The sequence below is a fragment of the Triturus cristatus genome, chromosome 11 (assembly GCF_964204655.1).
Source record: "Triturus cristatus chromosome 11, aTriCri1.1, whole genome shotgun sequence".
NCBI lineage: Eukaryota > Metazoa > Chordata > Amphibia > Caudata > Salamandridae > Triturus > Triturus cristatus.
Genome location: NC_140594.1, coordinates 994579724 through 994599880, shown reverse-complemented (window position 1 = coordinate 994599880; position 20157 = coordinate 994579724). Strand labels below are relative to the sequence as shown.

At 42.1% G+C, this 20157-nt stretch overlaps 1 protein-coding gene across 3 annotated transcripts in view; it reads right to left on the bottom strand.

Moving 5' to 3' along the window:
- RNF13 (ring finger protein 13) overlaps positions 1-20157 on the bottom strand; it is a 272427-nt gene that overhangs the window by 235763 nt on the left and 16507 nt on the right. Inside the window, exon 2 of one of the 3 annotated variants that reach the window (XM_085635094.1) lies at positions 13611-13743. The exons of 1 other annotated variant lie outside the window; for it this stretch is intronic. In XM_085635094.1, coding sequence (XP_085491220.1) covers positions 13611-13632 — 22 coding nt within the window. In that variant the 5' untranslated portion in view covers positions 13633-13743. Of the gene's footprint in view, positions 1-5116; positions 5308-13610; positions 13744-20157 lie in introns of those variants that run through there. One more of the 3 variants, XM_085635096.1, reaches the window with a different exon arrangement.

Below are 20157 nucleotides of genomic sequence, written 5' to 3'. Positions count from 1 at the left end.
GGTAAAACTGGATTTATCAGTATACCATTGATGCACCTACAATCAGGATGCATTTAAACATGCATCAGATTGTTTCCAGAAAACCAGCACGGGATGGTAACGGGACCGAAATGTCAAACCAGCATGAGCCACAGATGCGTTAGGCACCAGAGTTAAGTCAGATTCCTCTTTTAAAGACGGACTCTCTATTCAGTTTGTGCAAATACTAATGAAACGCTACCCGTAATTGGCCTCCTGGGATCCCATACACTGGCATTATTATATGCTGAGGGGTCGATACATCGAAAAATAACATGTGGATTGCGTTTTAAGATTTTCGATGGTGGATGTCACTCGTTTCATGGGTGTGGACTTCAAAACAATCTATTGCCCCTATCAGCCACATGTATACATGTTGTACATAGCACAAATGCACTTTTCAATTACCATTCATCACTTTCACTGCGCCGTCACTTTTTAAGAACACCTTGTATAAGTATTATATTCTACTGCGTGAATTGCTCAATATATTCATAAATTAGATATTTATAAATAAATGCACTAAAACGCATAACTGAAATGTACTAATTGGAGAAGTTTTTATACTTTGCCCAAAATTAAAAACATTGCCGTGGTAGTCAAGAGCTACACTACCCCCATAGGGTCCAGTTTATTGTTTAGCTATTGTCTAACCCAGGTCCCTGGGTTTCCCCTTTTCTACTAAAAAAATTAATAAAACCCCAATACAACAGCACATTATCCCCACATTCAGTCTACACACTCAACATCGCCACAAGGGCCTGCCCATACCCTGAATCTCCAGCCAAAGGCACACAGCTTTAAGGTCACATCACCAAAGGTCGCTTGAAGGGTGGAAGTCCCTTGCCTTCTACTAAGCATCTTCCACACCACACTAGTAACACCTAGCACCGTCTCTCCCAAGGAACAGCAGTTTCTAGACCTGGCAATAGCGACACATTCTCGTCCAAAGAATTTCCATAAACTAGCACTAAATGTGAATGGCATGAACCAGTACATCAAACGGAAAAAGGTACTTTCATGCCTGGCAACAAATCCTTAGATATTGAACTACTGTAGGAAACGCATCTTTCAAAAACAGAATCGTTAAAAGCTAAGGAGAGATATGGTAGGCAGAGTTATCAGTAGCAGCCATGACAGCAACCAAGGCAGCCTGTCACACACATCCCCCAACCAGCCAAGCATAAAAAAAATGCAGAGTTGCAATACCATTCAAAAAGATCCTACAGCGTAAAGTTCAGAAAACGTGGGTTGACATAAAAGGCTGATATGTGCTTACAAAGGTCAAAACGATGGATGCCACAATTATGCTCGGAACGGTCCATGTACCCAACAAGGATATGGCGGAGATCTTTTGCTCCCTCTCCAAACTCTTGGGGGAATTCAACCGTTCAAAGGTAGTAGTGGGACGGGAATGGAACTTAGTCCTTGATCCTAACATAGACAGGTCTGGCCCATGTTATGTTATGTTATGTTATGTTATGTTAATAACTTTTATTAGGCGCACAGCTGCCCCAGCAAAGGGGCGTCCTGGCGCCTGATCAGGTACACAACACAACAGGTCAAGGCTAAGAAAGAGAAAGATCAAATAGCAGAGGCAAACAGATGTGTTTTAATGGCGCGTCTAAAAAGAGTCAAGCTATTTAGGGCGCGAATGTGTAAAGGAAGGGAATTCCATAGATCAGCCGCCAGGACACGAAAAGAGCGACCTCCCATCCTACTCAGCCTGAACCTAGGCTTGGTCGCCAGATGGTAAGATTCAGACCTGAGAGACCGCGTGGGGACGTATGGAGAAATAAGGCCCGCCAAAGCAGGGGGAGAGGAAAGCTTCAGGATCTTGAATGTCAGACAGAGCCTTAAATTTGATTCTCTGTCTGACCGGAAGCCAGTGCAGGGAGGTCAGAACAGCAGAGACAGAGCCTCGACTTGGAAGGCCAACAATGGCCCGTGCAGCAGCGTTCTGCACCCTCTGAAGCCTAGTCGCCTCAGCCTGGTTGACTCCAAGTAGCAAGGCACTCCCGTAATCCAGCCGGGAAAGAATAGAGGCCTGAACCACCAGTTGCCGAGTGGGGGGGTCAAAGAATTTGAGGACTGGCCTCAGCCCTCGCAGAATACCAAAACCGGTAGCTGCTATCTTCTTTGTATGGCTGGTATAAGAAAGATTGGAATCCAGCCAAACCCCCAGATTTTTAACTTCGGCCGCTATGATGCATATAATAACTAAGACCGTACGATCTTGAACAATGTTCTCACTGATAATGCTCTGACAGACCTGTGGTTCCTGATTTGCATTTGGCCAGGTCTAAACTAGGGACGGGTGGCATGGTGAGCAAAAGATGATGGATTTAACCCAGATTTCTTGGCTGGGGGTGAATGTTTTGATTTGTTCTGCATTTCGTCCATCAATTGTGTGCCTTTTTATGTCCTTCGCTTTCTCAGGCAAAAACACTAATTGATTTCTGAATAATGAGTGTAAAAGCGTTAATGTAACAATGTTGTTCCAGCTTACATTTCACATGCTTTACTTAATCTTGCATTCCCTTGAGTGTTTGCTTTTTCCAAGACGTAATTACTTTTTTAGGCAGCACATTATTCTGGTCTAGTGCGTAATTTGAACTGAGTTGCTTCCAGGTGTTTATAGCGTGGCACAATTGGGTTATAGCTGAAGGTAGTGAGAGCTTCTCTCAGTGGGGCAGTATGGTGATCAGTGGGGGAGATGATGTGGCATTATGGTCAGAGCTACCGAATTTGGAACTGAGGACCAGGTTCAGGCTTCATGACCGGTCCACCAGACCACTCTCCTGAGGCAACACATTTCCATGCTAGACCTTAGGAGGCCCCGCAAAACCATAGAAGCCCTGGTGTCTTAGCACCAGCAGGTGGACCCTAGTGGTGGAAAATGTGGGTTAACCTTGAAGGCCTGTCCACCACAATCCATGCTGAAGTTCACCTGCAGTCTTGCGGGCAGACCAAGGAAACAGGACACCCGAGAGAGACAGTGACTCTGTCACTGAGGTCACGCGACCCTTGAGCAGGGCGGATCTAGGGCAGATTGACTGATGTGATTGCACTGGGTGCTGACTTCGGTTTGGGGCGTCATGTTTGCAAGTATATTATGTTTCTAAAAGCATTTGCTGCCTCCTTCCTAGGCTCCAGCAATTTTCGGCAACAATAAAAATATCATGATAACTCTGGTAAGTAATGTTCTTCCTAGAGAGAGATGGAGTTTTGTCAAGTGGAAGTTTTGGCTTGTGGAAAGGTAGCGCAGAGGGTTAATGTGCCTGCTGCAAAGAACATGTACCATGCAGATCAATCAATCAATCAATCATTGACATTTATAAAGCGCGCTACATAACCGTAGGGTCTCAAGTGCACATAATGTAAATAGGTCAGTGGGTTACTGCTTTTGTCAGTGAGATCCTTTTGTTACTTGCAGTTTATAACTCAAAATCCTAACATAGAACAGTGTGTTATTAACTGTCATCTAAGAGCTGCATGCCAACTTCAAGGTATAAATTATAGTGTTATGGGTTTTCCCAACTTTTTGATTAGCCTAATGTTCCAAAACGTTTTTTTGGGGGAGGAAATCAATTCAGGATATTGAAGAGAACCCCCAACCATGGTATTACATTATAAATTTAGAGTTTGTATTTCTCCAGACCAATCACTATTAAACTATACTGCCTACTAGTATGGTTGTCATGTGTCTCCTACACCTTGTAGTCCTTTGTCTTATGTAAAATTTCCTATACAGTGATTAACACACGCATGATTGATTGTCTCTGTGTAATGTGTGTGAAGTAAAGTGCTCTGACACCCTAAAATGGTTTCAGTGGTGCTGCAAATCAAATTAAATGCATCTGAGCGAAAGAGTGTGGTTATGGAGAATTGAAGGGCACTGTTGAAGATTGGTTGGGAGGTAATCCATGGCGGAGGGAGTCCTTGGGGGGCACCAACAAACATTGTTGCACAGGGCTCCACCAGCGCTAAAGCCAGCCCTGCCTTTGAGGCCAATCTGCTGCACGCACCCATTGGTACCTCCATTGGCCCGGTTTCAGCAGTAGTAGCTGCAACTCACCAGTAGTCGGCAATGCAGGATTTGCACGCACACCAAACTAAATTCACAAAACTTCACACTCTCTCTGCATCATGCAGAAGCACTTTTAACATGTGCTGCCTGCTTTGGGGCCACTGGAATTATGCAGCAATGGAGGACAAAATTGTGCCACAGTGTTGACTAAATTATGCAGCAAAAAAAGGCTGCAGCGTAATGCGGTATATTTTCTGATAATGTATTATTTTGAAATTTTTTCACATGCTAACAGCCTGTGCAAAGATTTTGCCTTAGTACCAGTGTACCCTACAAATGCAGCAGTGAGAAAGATGATCAGTCAAGCTTTGCAAAGGGCTGTTCACTCTACAGAAACACGTCACATTTTTAGTAACTTTTGAACCGTTTGAGCTACAAACAATTAATTAGTTAAAATCGTCAAATTATGCAGCAGATGATGTATTATGTGGCAAATATTGCAGAGACATATTTATATAGAAAATGTTTGCAAACTACGATATTTTGCCATTCATGTTTGAACTGCTCTTGTGGAAAAAGGGAGGATAAGTGCTGAAGACAGAAACGGCATGGCTGGGAGACAAATGGCTTGTGATTCTACTTTTAAGTGTATTTGGGACATTATATGATTGGAAACGAATCCCACTTTGTGAATGTATTTTAATGTCAATAACTCATATTAAACATTAAACAAACGTGTATCCATTGGTTGAATTAAATAGTATAATAAGCTGTAACTGGGTAGTGAAATGCCAAACAAATACGAAAAAATAGAATAATCTGCTCTTTCTGGCCACACCTCTGACTCCACCCACTGACCCAATCCTCTGTTTATTCTCGCCCGCATGATTCTCCGCCCACAGTTCCCATACTTTTTTCTCCCACTTCGCCCACTGACCAGGAGTGATACATGGTGGCAAGGAGTGTGTTAATCTGTCGCCAGTGACCACACTCTACGAAGAGAGCATCCCAAGCAAACACCTCAGTATAGTGCTGTGCATTGCTTTGATGTCTTGAAGTACCACTCACCAAGTGCACAGAGAAGACTTCAACTGCCTTGTGTGTCACAAATGGCCCTTTGCTCTCAGATCAGGAATACATGCAGGTGATTGCGCAAAGATTTTCACATAGGGGTGATCCAGTCGCATGGATGGATGTGTACTCTGCTTTCGATATGCCAGGAACAACAGGCATGAAATTGATACATACGGCTCACAGAACTTTTAAAAAGAAACACAGAAATCCAATCAGGCACTTTATCCCAGTCAAAGGAGATGAAAACAGATTAATTGACACTAACAGCAAGCCAACTATTTAAACAGTAAAAGTGATTTCTGCACAAAAGCAGATGCCGCTGCTTTGTCATGCACACAATATAGAAACATTTATTCTATCACATGATAATGAGATGCCTCATATGCAAGAGGCAATGGAGGAATTTAAAATTGATTTACAGTCAAAGACGAGTCCATATAATATAGATTGGATTGGGGAAGGTCTCTTGCCCAAATGCATCAGAATATTAATATGCATCACAGACTGTTGTAACTTTAGATCCATTTACTCCAACATCCCTTGAGAAACCTCTACCAAATACAGCCATAAAACAGCCACATCCACAGATGCTTTTTGCCACGCAGACCAGGGATGGAGCAGACCACACATACATAAATTAAGAATATACGCAGAAAAAACATTAGCATTGACAAGCAACTCTCATTAGAATCCACCAAGAATGCCTGAAATACACTTAAAAGACCCTTTAAATGAGTACCATTTCACATCAGACCACAGGTTTGCTACCTGGTCTAAGGCAAATATGTTCAGCTGCAATCCTTCCACATCCCCAGACCCCAATATATAGCTCCCAATACAAAAACACAAAAGAATAAAGAATGGAGGAGAAGGTTTACCAACTTCTGTCAACGCAAAAGACACATAATGGACTCATCATCATGACACACAACATATACAATGCATTAGATGTCCAGAACTTAAACAGAGAGGAGGCAGCATCATTATTAATGAAAGCTATAAACACGCACAAATAGTACAAGCCTTGTTAACCACACTCTAAATTACCCATATAATACCTCCAGACACTGCAACAACCCTAAATCACCACATCCAATGTGGCGTATACAGGACAGTCTAAAAATTACAACAAAAATAAAATCTCCGATCCTCACCCCAGCAGACATGATGTATAAAACATTTAAATAAAAACATGTGTTACCCGGTTAATATTACCATAGTGCTTTTAGCGTTATTGGAGTGTGGTCTGCTTAATCTAGAACATGTGGGGGAGGGTACAGAAGAAACACAAAATGGCAGGCTTAAAACATAGGAAAAACTGCAAAAGGAACTTAAACAAAATGGTTGCAAACAGTTAGATCCCCTCTCCCTAGGGAAAACTTCAGATACATTTGGAAAAAAAATCTGCAGGGAGCACATGCATTTTGAAAAACACAGCATTCATATCAGCCATTACATACACCTAATGCCCTAGACCTCCTTAGGTGAAAAAATGCAAAATAGTGTGCCCCCTTCAACATGCAGTACCAGGTATCAAACTCTGCAGAAGAAGCCCAAGGCAGAATTGAAAATATTACAACAGCAAGTCCAAGGATTAGAAGAAGTGTCAGCGGCTATCTTTAACCCTGAAGATTATGAGGATTTCATGTTCCTTACCACCACAGACAGATTCAGTACTAGCAGACTGAGACAGTGCAAAGTTCCCCAGGCCTGGAGTGTTGATCAAAATAGTTCCTTTACAAGCAGATCAGTAGGCTCAAGCACAAATAAAGGCCACCATACAGGGGTTGGTTCACACTGTTACTAGATTTCTGTGCAGCAACGACAATGTTAACACCTGATCATGAACAACCAACAATGTACACCAAGATGTTAAGAGGTATATATGACCTATTGCATGAACCACCCATCGGAACCTGGACAGTTTTCATACAGAATTTGCAACGGTGGAGAACAAGCATTGCTAGGGGCAGAAGATATGAGGCATTGCAATCTTGTTGAAGATAGCTCTAATATCAGCCTACGGCAGTAGCCACAGGATAAACAGCCACACCAACTCACATTGCCACTACAACCTCAAGTACAAATGACATCCACCCAACCCACTCCTACGACCACTACAGACCAGCAATTCCTAAGCATCATTATGACATACAGCCCCATTAGGGGTATAAACAAATGGGAATAGGAACAGTCAGACTAGAGGCAGAGGCTAAGATAAGGAGCGATCCAGAGACAGCATACCCAGCATTAGTGCAGTAATTCAAGAACTATTGCAGCACAATGTGATTGCACCTCACAAGTGGGGTTCTGTGCCAATTGCTGGCAATAGCTAAATAGACAAACACAAATGGAGCGCGAGACTGCCACTTATGTGTACACTATCGGGGGAAAAAATAAAGTTCTTGCCTTTAAGGCAGAGACAATGGCCACATTTCTCAAGTCCCTTGCAAAAATCAGCCCAAAGGCCACAATATGCTCTTCACTTCATGTGAAGAATTAGTTTTGAAGCGGTCCACTTATGGAAAGCAGCAGAGTCTAAAACCTTCTACTTCTGCATTAATCTGTACATGTGGAATATGCTACCCCAGTGTCGGAGAACGTCAACAACCATCATCAACAGGATAGTAGTAGAAATCCTTGAGACTATCACCGGCCACAAAAGGGTCATAGTATGTGGATGGCATCCTGATTGCCAGTGAAAATGAAGCTCAATGCCTGTCTGACGTGGCTGAAGTGTGTCATGTGTTACAGCAGGTTGGGATACTAATGAATAGAGACAAATTGACATGTTTTAGGCTTCATGACACACCGAAATGGAGGTCCATTGCATAAGAAAGATTGGAGGCTATAAAGACGCTGCCCCTACCCACATGGATTAGTGACCCTCTGTTCCCTTTAGGAAAAATGGGTTTTCAAGAACATGCTTGCCTTTGTTTGTACAATATGTTAAGCCCCTTTATAACCCGTTGCATGCCAAGTATACAAAAAAATTGATGAATGGAATACTTGAATTAATTTCAACCACTGGTAATTACTTGGGCAGCATCCCAGTCCATTGTTATTCTGGGTCTTTAGGTTGCTTATGTTTCCCGTTCAGGGATGACACAGTCTGGCAGTTCGGACAGAACTGTTCCCATGAGGAGCTGACTAAACACTGATTTGCACATAGCTGGGTCTAAACTGAGGTGGCATGGTGGGCGAAAAACTATGGATTGGGAAGCAGTCCAGAGCGATTGTCAGTGACGAGATTAATTCAAGCATTCCATCCATCACTTTGTTTTTGCGTTTGAAGCCCTATGTGCGCCGGGTATTCCCAGATGTGTGTCTCAGACTCACTGTGCCACTCTATGCTATAGGTGGCTGAAAAGCACCAAGGGGGAAACCTGTCCTAGGTGGCTTGTGTTCTGGTTCAGACAGGACCTGGCTTGGCAGTTTGGGTGGATTGTTCCCGTGAGGAACAGGGTCAAGACTGATTTGCGTATGGCTTGGTCCAAACTGAGGTGGCATGGTAGGATAAAAACAATGGATTTGGATGCGGCCTACCGCAATTGCCAGCGATTGAGACTAATTCAAGCATTCCATCAATCACCTTGTTGTTTTTGCCATTACATACCAAGGGATGGATTTGGATAGAAGAGCATACTAATGCAGTTGCTAAATACAATACTGTTACAGGATGCACCGGCATTAAATCAGCTTCAACCCTGAATTCCCATACTATTTATGGCCCATTTCAAACACAGACACTATGGCAGAGATATCACAATTGATGAGAGCCAAACAGATTATCTTTTTGGGTTTGCTTCTCAAATGCAATCCCCAATTGAACAATGCTGCATTCGCTGTGAGTGGAGGGTTTTAGCTGTGTATTGGGCACTGGCCAAGTTCCCCTACATTACTGGGAACCCAAAAATTATCAAGACCCATCACCCACCACTGAAAGCTGTTCTATAGAGCAGAGACACAATGTGTTCCAGCCACCCCTTTCAATCTAGTGTTGACTAGAGTCTCATTAAAGGACATTCCTTACAAAATGCTCCATGGAAGTCACTGACATGCCTCATCCAATTTTCAAACCAGGTCCCCTGGAAAAAGTCATGCCCACATATACAACATATGTAACAGATGGACATTCAAAGGATAACAAATATGTTCGAGGCACAGAGCTATATATTTATCATAGTTCAAGAGCGTGGTTACTGGGAAGATGCTTTAGAACTACTATTGACATGGATTTACCATTATTATATTTGCATATTGGTTGACCTTACCTTCGGTTACGTACTGTTTTTGACTTCAAAGATTTTTCTGACTCTAGCGATCGACATTGTGTGGACTGCCAACTACATTTATACTTGTCTTTTTACAATTGACTTTGAATTCCAATTTCTTTATACCTTCATTCGATAGCCTTGAGAAAGTCTATAGTACTGATGAAACACGTGTTGGCTGTACTTTATCGTGGATATTGAATTTTCTAAGCAATAAAAGAACATCTTCTACTGACATCAAGTGGACCCTTCATCATATTGTATTTAACCTCGGACTCTCATACATGAACTCTTTGTTGTTTGATAATGCTCATTTGATTATTGTATGACAATAGGTCCTTATTACTTGGGATTCAGTTGGACCTCTTTACAGGATTTGTGGATGTGCTGTATTAGCTTTTGCTTTTCATTTCTAACTGGCAGATTGTCCTTATAGCTGCCTAATAAGCACTCTTGGGTAGTGGGTGGTTTTAGCTAGCCAAGCACCCCGCTAGATATATAATATTTCTCCATTAGACTGTTTCACGCCGTTAACTTCTCTCTTTATATGTATTTCTATATTGAGGTGCAGGTTTTTCCCATTTGGGAACACTACTACCCCCTTCTTATATAAATATATTTATCATAAACCCACGACAAGGATGATGTAGTAGACACCTCCCGAGCAGCTAAAATAGGGATGAAATAAGTGGAGTGTTTTGCAAATTGTACGTGTGCTTAGCCTATGAATTGCTTTACTTTGTCTTAATAATTTTATCTGTTTTGTGATAACAGCTGGACTTTTTTTAATTTATTTTGCACCTTTTAAATTGTGTTATATTTTTCTACTTTGTTAATCTGTGTGATCGAAATAAAGTATTTTGACTGACTGATAACAGGTTTCCAGTGACTAGCACTTTTATAGCAAAAACAACACATCTGCACAATATACACAATTGGCAGCGACTGGGATGGCTTTAATGCGTGCCACAGAGCAACTGCCGGAGAACACAACCCACATAAACATAGTCACTGACTTTGTCGTTCAAAGCAGCAGAATCTACCTCAAAACTGGTCCAAATGAGGATTCCGCACTTCAGGTGCAGACCAGGCAAATATGACAATTTCTGGAGAATGACACGAAAAAGCATACCACTTTGGCTGGATTAATATGACAGAAAATAAAAGCACTTCACAAGCAAGGACCGTTTGCAGCAGAGATTTCAAGGACAGATGCCCACACTGTAGAAACTGCTAGGTGGGGCACATAATTTCCACATGAGAACAGTCACATATATAAACCGCAGATACATGCCGTCGCATGAGTCCAATATAAATAGCAAACAAGAGAAGAAAAGTTCCAAATGTTAAAATAACTGCAGAGCAAAGATGCTGAGATCACTAACATTCTAGGGAAATGACCTACAGCATACACAGGACAATGAAGAAACTTTTCTCCTATGGCGGGGTGTTGTGGCACCCAAACAATACACAGATTACTCAAGAAGAGAGTCAAAATGTGGTCACACAAACAGGTCAAGAGAGAAACACACACTTTTTAATACCCCCTTCATATGCGGCAAATTACTTTACCCATAAGCCATGGAAACTACAGTCAACCCATAGGACAAAACGCTAACGCTCTGTTCCTCAACCTAGGGTGGTGGGCCTCATGGGAAAAGGGTCTACAGCATTATAGACACTGGTTTCTCTTGCATAAGAAAAGATCAAAAACACAAGAGAAATGGTGCCCTGCAACATGGACCATCAGTAGGGGGACCATGGCTAACAAGTAATTTATATGGAGTACATAGGCCTTTTACCCAGAGCGAAGACAGGCAAGAAGCACGTCTTAGTTTATCCAGGTGGCTGGAGACTATCCCTACTATCCACTGCTACCCATTCATACACACAAAGTACTGACAGAGGATGTATTTTGTAGGTTTGGATTGCTCCTCTGCATCTCGGCAGAAAACCGATCACATTTCAAGCCCAAAAGGAAATAAACATTGTGTAAAATGTTGGGGATAGAACAAGAATTTCACATCCTCTATAGAACGCACTGTTCAGGGAAAGTAAAGAGACTGAAGTCCGAACTAAACAGAAGCATGAGAACAAGCATTGGCATAGCCAATAGGTTTCGCTTTTGGGACCTTATAAGTGTTTAGCAATGCAACAGTTGACGTTGTTGCACCAAGGATATTGTGCGGCATAACTAAATACTTATAAGGTCCCAAAAGCGAGACCTATTGGCTATGCCAATGCTTGTTCTGGATTGGAGAGCAGAAAATCCTACGAGTGTTAAACGGGGAAATGTACTTCAATTGTAGTTAATTGGAACAAATTTATCCAAAAGAGTTAAGGGAAATGTAAAACTTTATAGTGCGTGGAACCCCTTTGGTATAAAAAGTGACTGTAACTGTCGTACCCACGCAGGCAAGGTAAAAACATTGAAGAGCAGAAAAAAACCAACAGGGGTAGCAAAAAAATAGAGGGTTTAGAAAAACGCACAGGGGTGATAGAACAAAGAGAGGTCAAGGATGGGCATTTATGTCATATCAACACTAGAGCGAAAAAGGGCCAAAGGTCGTAGAAAACGGATACAGAAAGTGGCAATGAAGCGGGAGGACAAATACAGCCGAAAGAGCACGTTGAATGCAGGCGGGGAATGGAAAGACACTGAAACAAAGAAAAAAAAATCACAGGCTGTATGAGGTAGAAAAGTACAGACATCGATTAGAGCGGACGAACATTCACGTTGGTTCACTAACAATGGGAGCGATGAGTCACATGTTCTCTTTTGTAGACAGTTACTGTCGATATGTAGGGATGGGCTTGCATTCACGTGGGCGGGGCTTCTTTCAGGCTTTTTCCCTCTCGCAGTTTGCCCTTGTTTTTGCATCCAGACCTGGCAACACTGGGGGGGAAATTTCGGGAACAAAATGGCGGCTGTGTGAGGAGCGAAACGGAGAAGGCCGGTGGGTACTGGGGCCAGGGCTGCTGGAGGTTGAAAGTGGCACAGGAGATCCATTTCTAACATAGACAGGTAAGGAGTGTAAGAAGCGAGCTGTAGGTTTGAAGGGCGGGCGACAGCAGAGCACCGTGCTGGCTTAGGACTGAGCGTGAAAGGAGCATAGGAGGCCGGTATCTAACCCGGCTTGTGATGGCCCTGTATTTCTGTGGTGTTTCAGAGTCGTGGCTGGGCCGCCTACACTTGTGATTAGCTGCGAATCTCTGTAGCAGAGAAAGAAGCAGCACACGGAGGTGTTTGGTGCTGAGGGTTGGGGTCTGGCTTTAGGGGCCGGAGCAGGGTTCAACGAGGTGGTGGTCTTGCAGGAAGAATGTTCCGTGGGGTCTGGGTTGTCGAGATTGGATGGTTTGGGGGAGGGGGGAATTAGTAGCAATAGTTGGAGACAAGGGGGGGTACAGGCTGGAGAATGAGGTGTATGCTAGAGAAAGCTGGAGTTGGTGAGTGGGTTTAAATAGATTTCCAGTCAAAGTCATCGCAATCGCGATCACTCTGAAAGCGAAAGTGATCGCGATGACGCGCTAAAGCACGCTAGGGATGCGTGCGCAGCAGCGGGGGGGGGGAGGGTCGGAGATGGTGCTGAAGGCTGGAGCAGGAAAGGCAGATGGCTGGGCGAGAAGGGAGGGGGGAATGCGGGGAGCAGCTGTGCGCGTGCACGCCATCGTGCACTCAAGCTTGTAGCTAGCACAAAAATGTGGGTTGCACTTTCAAAACCCACCTACTAAATGTCTCGCAGAGCAGCGCATGCGCTGGCTCAGGCGAGACCTAAAAAGGAGTGATTCAAGAGTAACTTCGTGAGAAGAGGCGTTCCAGTGTGTTTTGGAACAATTGTGCAGACAAAAGCACTCCACAACAAGAGGGAGCCCATATAAAGCATTTTTTGTAAGGACCATGCCAGGGTGGGATTATTGACATATGAGACCCCAAAACACCGCAGAAAGCAATTTGAGCTAGCTTCAAAGGAGTATGTTAAAGAACATATGCAAACAATACAAGCGATACATGTGCATATTTGGCACTCCGAAGAAAGTGATCGAACCATAATGTAGAAATACTTTGATAAGTATAGTCAAAGGATAGAAATGCAGGTTGGTGACCTGTATAAAATCCACAGACATGAGTAACATCACCCCTTCCCAGCAGCTCCCCACGAGTGTCTTCTAAAAGTAACAGATGAGCTGTCAACTGTAGTGTATGTAATACGTACATATCCCAGGACTGCAGTACATATGGCTCCATATTTCGCAAAGTCTGTCACAAAAAAGCTGAAAATGCTCCTCAACTTCATAAGCAGGTCACAGGGGAGGAAGGGCAGGATGGCAGGCAATAGCAAAAAGAATCTAAAAAAAAAAGAAAAATCAAAGCTAACGATAGGTGGGGAGACCCCGACAAAATATCTTCTTCCTTTTCACAGGATTCATCTGGCAGGAACGCCATGTCTGCGGCAATCACAACAAAGGACAAGTGTCAACACAATACATCAGCCAAGAGTACAATCATCCCATACGGCAACAAAAGCCATAGATCACAAGAACAGGACTCAGCTATAAGACAAGCCCAAGGATTATGTTAAAACATCAGCCATACGTCCACAAACGTTATGTATTGCAGACAGATATTGTTCTTGTGTATCTCTTGCATATTCCACGGATATTATCAAAGTTTATGCCAACCCAGCAGAATTAAGGAGAAGCAAAATATGACTGTTTACCACCTTAGGGAAAGGGTTGGTCTTTGGCTCAGGCTCACATAAGTGTAACGGGGGTGAAAACTGTAGCGACAGCCTTGTTGTACAATGGGTCAGTGCCATCCATTGTAAGGATACAGCAGGAGCAATAGATAGCTTACCCCTCAACCTCAGTTCCTGGTTCCACTTACAGCAGGACAGATTTTTCAGATAGCAGATGAGCTAGTACCCATTGCCATGGATAAAGTTGGCACACATGACCCATGATATGAAACATATGCAGCTATTAGGACAAGGAAGGGTATATACCACTAACATTCACAGTCCGACAATGGACAGAGAGGGAAGAAGAGCTACTTGTACTTGAAAATAGCTATACTTGTGTTGTGAGCTGCCATAAACCAGTACCTACAGAGAGTGAGGATCATGAAAAAAAAGGCAACGCAACCTCAAGATACTATTAAATATGGATATGCCACGGACGTATGACCACAAAATAATGCAATCAGTTTAAGAGAGCAGGCACTTAACATTGGTTATTTACATGCATCTGCAGCCTTACACTTTTCTACGTATAATATACCTGATGAATGTAGACATTTGAGATGATATTCAAGGAAGAGATCTATTTAGTTACTTCAAATATGTAAACAATGTGAACCCAAGAGAAAGAAAGAGTTATGAAATACACTCAATGCAGAGGAGTAACAGGCAGGCAAATTAAAGAACAAGCAATTTGGCTCATGGAGTAGGTAAAACAGCAGACCATCAGCTACCTGCAGGCTACCTACAATTGGATCAAGAACAATTAACTGTGAATGCTCCTCAGGTAACATTAGACAACACACTATAAATACAACAAAGCATAGCCAGCATAGATACTACTCACAGGGAGGGGAGTAGCAAAATAAAAAGAGACCTGATCGGCCTCTTGACCTTTCATCATATGGCAACATGGGTGAGCTCAAAGGTGAGGAGGATTGCTTCGGGCAGGGGTAATGTCATTGCCAATGCCTCAGCCTTACTGCAATGAATGAATCACATGGTCATACCAATAAATACTGACCAATTACAGTCAGTTACTATTGATTCGCCAGTGTATCCGCCAGGCGGCGGACTGATCGCAGCCATACTAACCCTCTATTGAGTGTGTGAAACAGAACAAAGCATAGTGGTCAGACATCTTTGCACATGGATACACAGCCGCTCAATGTTCTGGAGTAATGATCCCCCCTTGAAACAACTCAAAACAGCCCTCTGAAAGGAGAATGTTGCAACCAAAGACAGGGCACATGGCTAGGTTCATGTACTACTGGAGAAGTGGACTGGATGGATGTACGCATCCTTCTACCACCCAAAATCCCAGAGCATAAAGTTAGGGTGAACAACATGTTGTGTACACAAGCACATGTGGGGGGCAAAGGCTGGCTCAGGGGCAAGGGAAGGTCAAGCAAACAATGTTATTCCCAGAGAGGATTGTAATAGTGATTGGAGAAGACAGTTTTATACAGATGAGTTCCAATGTTTTCGGAAGGTATGAGCCATCCAAGAACACTACACGGAGCATAAAAACCAACACCCGGTACTGAATGCATTCACAGAGTACTTGTATGACCCAGTCCAAATCGCTGTGTTACATGTTTCTCAAAGGGAGACAAATAACACATTTTGTAATCATTAAAACAAGGCATCTTTTGGGTCAGGCCAAAGACAATTATGACAAAACTGTCCACGAAGCTTCCAAAGAACGGTCTGCTTGGCTAAGAAAATCCATCACTTCGCTATACTTCATGGATACATTGGCGAATACCAATTTATGTTTCTTTGCAGTGCACAGCTCTAATGTAGCACTACTTTTTTTTACCTTAGTAATCATAAGAAACAGGCAGAAAAGTTAGGGGAAGTAGTAGAATTAAATGAAAAAGGTATTGTTGGGGAAAGAATAGTGTAAAAGATTGGTAATTGAATATATTATATATATATATATATATATATATATACGCATACATACACACAAAAAAATGGACCCATGTGGACTGAATTAGAAAATAGACTACAGCATGTGTAAAGGCAATACATGAAGGTGCAGTACAAACAAGCCAGTTGACACCCTCTTCCACGTTTATCAATTTCTATTGGTTCATGTAGCAGATAAATACATCACTGATACTGCTTGGGAAGGGTGTAGCATCGTCCGTATAAACAGTGATTTAATATGGGAGTGGCTTATGTAATAATAGCAAATGTGTGTTTTATATATGTTTGCAAGTGGACTATGACAGCATTAAAAGTGACTGTGCAAATATGAGTATTTAGCGAGAATTGGTAAATGATGGTGCAAATGTGGCCATGCAGCTAAGTCTTGTAAGGCATGCTGCAAAACCTTAACTCTCAATATATCTGAGTGCAAATGTGCACACGCACTCAAGATGAATGAAGAATGAATTACTGTGTGATGGGCTAAATTTAAACGTTCACTAATGATTACTGAGTAACAAAGCTAATCTACATAAACTGTTAGAATAAATGTGCGATGATGCAAATCTGAACATGCATAATGGATTAATGAGTGATGGGGCAAATTGTAATGTGCATAGAAGTAGTCATGGTCATTCTTAACATATGGGGGTAATTATGGCAGAAATGTGCCCTGTTTTGCATCATGTTTGTACCAACTTAATGACATTGATTATATTGAAGCCACTTTGGGAACAACAGTGATTGCCTTTGGTACAATGCTTCTAAAGGTAAAAGGCTGGTAATTATTTATATAAATTGAGGGGTTTTCATGGCACCATGATGCGATGCCCTTCCTTAATACTTGCTCTGGTTGTACTTAATTGTTTAATAACACTGTTAATATTATTGTTTGACGCCTAGGCCTGGAAGACTGGTGTAATCTACCTACATCAGTCTGTGTCCTCACTCTTTAAATCATTCTTGTAGCTTCAACTTCATCCAACCATTCATCTGTGCACTCACTTATTCAACCACTCATCCACCTGTTGACTCACTCTATGCTTATCAAGAAACTCACTCATCCATTCAACCACTGTCTCAGTATCGCAGCCATTCAATCACCCATCCACAGAAACACAAACTCGACAATGAAGGAAAAAGCCCTTACCCTTATAAAATAACCAGACCTCCTGGCTGCAAATACCGGTTTCTCTAAACTGCAGACAAGATTAATGGAACTGCAACCCTCTGTGGAGAGACTGGGGCAGTACAATGCGTCTTCCCAGATTTGCTAAATGGTACCAGTTGTTTCTGCAGTTATTAGCCCAATGTACTAAAAATCACTTGACATAAGCGGAGGGTTTGGAGGGTGGGAGCAGAAGGCATATGAGGGTTTAGGACTGTAAAGAAAGGTGCCCTTTGTCTAAAAGGACCATGACACCTCCAGTTAAGTGGCATTTAAACATAAAGGCAGAGACACTGTCAGCTGGACCAAGTTCCTCTCTAGAAGCTATTCAATGAACACAGTAATTGACAGCATCCATGCCTGTGTCATCAGAAATGATGTCCCACCACCTTGATAGATGGAATGTATCCACAGTAGACCATAAATGGATTAGAATGAGCGAGTGAGCAGAGGCGTTCCAGACTTCAGCAGCTCAGTGGGGTCTTACCTTATGCTTCCCTCTGGAAACAGAAGCAACAAATGTGGCTGTACCAAGCCCAGGAGCCAGGGCGTGCGCATGTCAGCGGCATATACTACTCACTTGGTGCATACAGTACTGGGACTGGAGAGTTGTGATTGAACAAAGATGAGAACAATGCTATCACGGGGAATATTTACAAAATCATTCTTTGTCAAATCTATACTAAGTGTCGTGATAATAAATGTAGCTGCAATTCTGAAGATGCATATTTTAATAAAACGATCGACATAAATAGATATTGCCTTGATGAAACTATGTGAATTGGTAATGAATAGACCACTTTATTAATGCTTTATCATACTTTACGCCCTGTAGCGAAGGCACGCTGGAAGCAAACTCCTTTCAACAGCAACGACATGAGGGGGATTAAAACGAGTGCCAGGAGGGAAAGTGCAGCCCTGAAATCCAACCCATGACACTCGAACAGAAGCCAACATCATGTGAGCTGCTGCTCAGATTATGTTGACGTTCGCTGTGCTGTCCCTGGAGATTCTGGCAGCATCTGTTTTGTTTTCCTTTGCCCTCACCTGCATCCTTATGTCCATGCTACCAAACTGTTTCCAGAGGAGAAAACATGAAGACGTTCAGAAGGTAACAATTTCCAATAAAAATACAAAGTACAGACAGATTAAAATTAAGGCCCCCTGTTTTCCGTTTTTATGGATTTTTACTGATAAATACAGACAGAAAACAATGTGTTTTCTGTCTGCATTTATTTTTAAAAGTGGATAAATACAGAAAATGTGCTTCCTTTAAGTGACTCTTCGTGCTGTCTTTCATGAATTATAGCCCAACAGCTGAACAGATAAACAGCATGGGAAATTAAAAACCAGGATGACATTTATTTAAATAACTGCATGTATCAACATACATTTGTGGTATAATGCTAATATTAAGCCATAGGATGTACTGCTATGTGATATTTGGTAACTCAAATAGCTAAAACACGACAGACATCAAAGTATGAGTGCGTGTCTATCATTTAAATAAATATGGAAATATACAGTTTTACAACTACATTTATACGCAAAACATGAAATTAATATGGATAAATACAAACAGAAATGTTAAAAAAATAAATACCATAAAACTGGGAGCCCTAATTAAAATCAATTATACCAAATGGTGGAAAAGAATGCACATAATAAAAGAGCTGTATGCACGCAACGCACAGCGAGTACATAGTTAAATCAAATAGCTACTGTAGATTAGAAATCATGAGGGAAATCTAATTCAAAATTGGTGGTTCAACGGTTTGCTGTTTACCAAAACCACGTATGAACAACGACAACAGGCTTGGCTTTTGAACGGTGCATTCAAAAGAGGAGACACTCAGCAGCCATGAACACACAGACACACATCACATATGCATGACTATATATCCCCACGGAAATCGACGTACAAATCAACAAAGAGTAATAACACAACCACAGGATGAACATACCAACTAAGTCTCACACAACACGTATGTAACCAGACAGCACATAAGCAGGTTTACATAGATTGCCAGGCTTTGAAACAAACGGGGATAGAGGGACGCATGCTTCATGTGCACATAATAACAATCAGCCCTTTTGTATTTATGAGATAACTTCGGGTGGCGATAAAGTAAAATTCCAATACCCATTCGATCCTTGGTCTCTCCTTGGGCAAAGGATAAAAGAATATTTCAGCATCTATTCTTAATCAGAGATCAAAGTGTAAAAAACAAAGGTAGCAGAACTGTACTCAAAAGAATTTAGCAAATTTGTCTACGTAGAGGGTAGCAGGATGCATTTGTATTGGAAGTGTACTCCCAGAACTAGACTGCACAATATGGAACAGGAAAGGTAGGTTCAGGTGTAATATTGGCACTTGTATTCAAGGAAAGGATGGAAAATCACAGCCTAGACAAGTAGTAGATTATGCAGGACTGTACTGTAACAGCAAAGTAAAGCCTGAGGCCATGTACAGCCTCTCAGTCATGAAAAACCAAGAAATGGAAGACCATTTGTGAATAGCCTTTTTTAAAATAATTTAATTCAAAAAGTGGTTATGCAAAGATACATTAGAACAGTAGTATTGAAAAAGGTAATACTGAAACCATGTAGGGCACGGGTGTCATGAAGAAGCAGCTATGTCTGCTACAGGAATTAATGTGTAACTACAAAAGAGAGGAACATACAGATGTTTAAATGAGTCTGGTGAGGTATTTAATTTCTACTTCATATTTAACCACACCAACAAGGGGATCACATTTTAGGTAGTAGAATTACAGCAGACTGTCAACATTCATGCAATCCCTAGCCACTTCTTGGAGAAATCTCTTTCAATGGGTGACGGAAGATTGTAATCTTATGCCCATCAAATTGTTCCCCTTCTAAAAGGCCACAAAAAGGGCCCCAGGGCGATTCAGCCCGTTG